Genomic DNA, 3547 nt, shown 5'->3' with positions numbered 1-3547 from the left:
ATAAGAACTACTAGCAACAATGATCAGTATGTGAATCAGTATCAGACACACTGAAATTAGGAAACAAATTATTGTAACATTTAAAGCATCCAGGTTTATGATGCACATCTGCAAGTAGTGTACTATAACTGTGTAGAGTTTCATAAAAATCCATTAAGTTGTTTATGAGGAGATGCGCTTACAGGGTTTTTCCCATGTCCTGACTGAAAAAATGGCAAAGTCCACGTTTTTTAGGAAAAAAGGAGACAGACAGAAATTACTTTTCTTCATGCAAATCCTCAGGTGGTATACTGTCTTTGTGCAAAGTTTCATTGAAATCCAACAATCCATGTGGGAGGAGATACGCTTACAAGGTTTTCCCCATTTCCTTACTGAAAAAATGGCGAAGTTCAAGTTTTTCGACAAAAAGGAGACAGACAGAAATTATTTTTCTCCATGCACATCCTCAGGTGGTATACTGTCTTTATGCAAAGTGTCATTGAAATCCAACAATCCATGTAGGAGGATATGCGCTTACAAACTTTCCCATTTCCTGCCTGAAAAAATGGCAATGTCCAAGTTTTTCAGCAAAAAGGTGACAGACAGAAATTATTTTTCTTCATGCACATCTTCAGTTGGTATACAGTCTTTGTGCAAAGTTTCATTGAAATCCAACAACCAATGTAGGATGATATGCACTTACAAGATCTATGGACAGACAGAGTGATTCCTATATACCCCCCAAAAAAAAACATTGTTTGCGGGGGTATAATAATTCCTATGAACTGTTTCAAAGTTATAGTGGACGAAACTAAATGAGTTGGTCATATTACAAATACATGTGTGTTCCGAGTTACAATATCTGGTAATCAAGAATTTAGTCAGAGTGGTCTGTGGATCATTGGCTTGAAACTTCAAAGCCCGAGGGTCTTAGAAATCATGTGCTTGAGACAGTGCCACTTTATGATTACAATGCATAATAGACTCTTACTTACTTACCATTACACATATAAAAAATGTAACAAATTGTGCTCTCTGCAAAAAAATGTTGCTGTATCCATTTCAAGCTGATTATAAAAAAATTAGAATATATACTCCACCATAATAGGAAAAGGTAACGTTCATTCCATATATAAAGTCACATAATTTCCAATATTCTTGCTCAAATATCAAAACTAAAAACCCTAGAGGTAGATGGAACATACTCGATGAATGTTTCTGCTTTCGACATTTGTCACATTTTGGTGGTAGATCTTAATTATCAAGACGCTTTATCTATACAAATTAGTAGGTAAAACAAGCGTCTGGGTAATAGAGATTGATGTTTGTCTAATGTCATGATAAGTTGCGATATGTTCCGATGGCTCTTCCCGCCATCGATTAACCAATGAGTGGTCGAGAGAGTGAGATTTTCGTTTGTGAGGACCGTGGTCCTTATGAACATTTATTTTTCGGAAAATGTCAGATGCGTCCCGACAATTAAAATAGCCAACCGTAGAAGTGAGGACAACACCTTTGTCCTCACTTCTACATTTCTGTCCTCACCATGCGGTAAACGGGTCAACAATTGTCATTATATTACGGTGAAAACCGTCCCTCTCTCTCTCTCTCTCAAAAAAAAAAAAAAAAAAAAATTGCCGAAACGACGTGGAAGCACGTGCTTCCGTGCGTCCGGCTGGCTACGCGCCTGCCAAGTTTTTAAACGTCTTAGTGCGGAAAACGATCTTTCGCAACTACATGATCCAACGGGCAATGCCAACAGAAGAAGGAAAATTGTTTTAATGTTCGGATAGAACTGCGTATGTTTCAAAATTTCATCTAGGGAACACTTGGAACCTAATCCTTGAATGTCTGACAACGTTTTCCATCTGTGTATCTCCTGCGGGAGGTCGTCGGGATGTGGGATATCGTTGTTGTATTCCTTGGTTATAGATTCTATCACTTCATCCGTAAGCTTTTGAAAGTTACAAGGTAAAAGATAAAATCCATAGAGCATTGGCTTAATGCTATCAGGAAATCTGTCGTTTAGATGTTTGATTATATGGTCAATTAGTGGTAGGAATACATTGATTCTGAAATGCTGTTCTACGGTTACAGCCTCAGCATTGGCCCTGTGTCGTTGCCGCCCCGATGTCCTTGGCTTGCTTATTGTGATTTCATTATCATCTGCGATTTTGGAGGCTCGCGCAAAAAGACTACTGAATGCATTATCGGCATTTTCACGTATCTCTAAAAAGACTGCAGACAAATTTCGTGCTTGAACATGTGCTTCAACTAAATCGCATTTCTCAGATTGTAGTTCAATTGACAAAGGTCTCAAGTAGCCAAGCAAGAACTGAGTTACAACTGCAACAACTACTATTTCAAAACTAAGAAGGGTCATCTTGTATGACGTCGCATCCGAATTTCCCACTATTTGGCTTTGAATTTCATCCAGGATATCTAGAACCTTGTCATAGTTTTTAAGTAACCATGTTAAAGTGTCAGTTCTTGATGTCCACCGAGTTTCTGCAAGAGTGGGCAACAGACGTTTTCCTTGACTGAAAAGTCTTTCTTCCTGATCATATATCATATCAAATTTGACATCAGATTGTCCTTCATCTTTCATTATGGACTTCATTATATTTTTGCGTTTACTTGAGGCACTTATGAACCAAGTTATTTTGCCTAAAATTGCCATGAAATTTCTGACTACAACGACTGATTGGCAACTGTTCACCACTACGAGGTTAAGGCAATGAGATCGGCAATGCACAAAATATTTCGCCTGCGGGATTTCTTCCATTATCCTTGTTTTAACACTTGATACCTCCCCGGACATCGTCGAACACCCGTCGTATCCCTGACCTCTGAGGCGTGTAAGGTCGAATCCCCATTCACGAAGATTATTCAGAATGGACGTCGATATTGTCTCTGCGTCTGTTTTCACGAGCTCCACAAATCCACAGAAATTTTCTGTAACAAAGCATGTATCGTTTTCGGTATAACAATAACGAACACAAATTGAGAGTTGTGCTTGGTTCGCACAGTCAGCACATTCATCTGCCATAACACTGAAGAAGTCCGACTTATTACATCTTGTAACGATTTGAGATCTAATTTCCAGTTCACAACATTGAATAAATTCATTTTGGGCCATTGGTGACAATTATTTGCCATACGACCTCTCCTGTTCTAAATGTTCTTTTAATACTTTGTCGAAATTAGATTTCCAATGTATGAAGAACATGAAATTCCCATCTTCTTCTGAAGTGTCCTTGTTCCAGGACCCACGAAAGGCAATGTTACGTTTTGCTAAAGTAATAATTACGTCTATCAGAGAAAGTAGTTTTGCCCGATTCTTTTCTACTTTGTCACTATAGGCCTTACTTATAGACTGAACAATGGATGGCTTCGTTTGATCCGAGACTGAAAGTAATAGATTTGTTTTTTCAAGGCATTTCTGATGTCGTTCACTCTTTGAATGATTCGAAAGTCGACCTCTCTCCGACCCTGTAGCATTCTTCCAATCTTTGAATGGCTCTGTTACAAATTCTGCATAACGCTGAGTTTCACCAGGGTTATCCTG

The 3547-nt window shown here is 38.5% G+C and overlaps 1 protein-coding gene across 1 annotated transcript; it reads right to left on the bottom strand.

Moving 5' to 3' along the window:
• Window positions 1–1552: 1552 nt before the first annotated feature.
• LOC148597152 (52 kDa repressor of the inhibitor of the protein kinase-like) lies at window positions 1553–2587 on the bottom strand. The gene has a single exon (XM_088563002.1). It carries the CDS (start codon window positions 2585–2587, stop codon window positions 1553–1555), a length of 1035 nt encoding a protein of 344 aa, XP_088419128.1.
• Between the last annotated feature and the right edge of the window lie 960 nt (window positions 2588–3547).

This window comes from Perna viridis, chromosome 15 (assembly GCF_037379345.1).
Source record: "Perna viridis isolate PV_CMFRI_1.1 ecotype Kerala chromosome 15, ASM3737934v1, whole genome shotgun sequence".
Taxonomy (NCBI): domain Eukaryota; kingdom Metazoa; phylum Mollusca; class Bivalvia; order Mytilida; family Mytilidae; genus Perna; species Perna viridis.
This window is presented reverse-complemented; position numbering and strand designations above follow the sequence as displayed.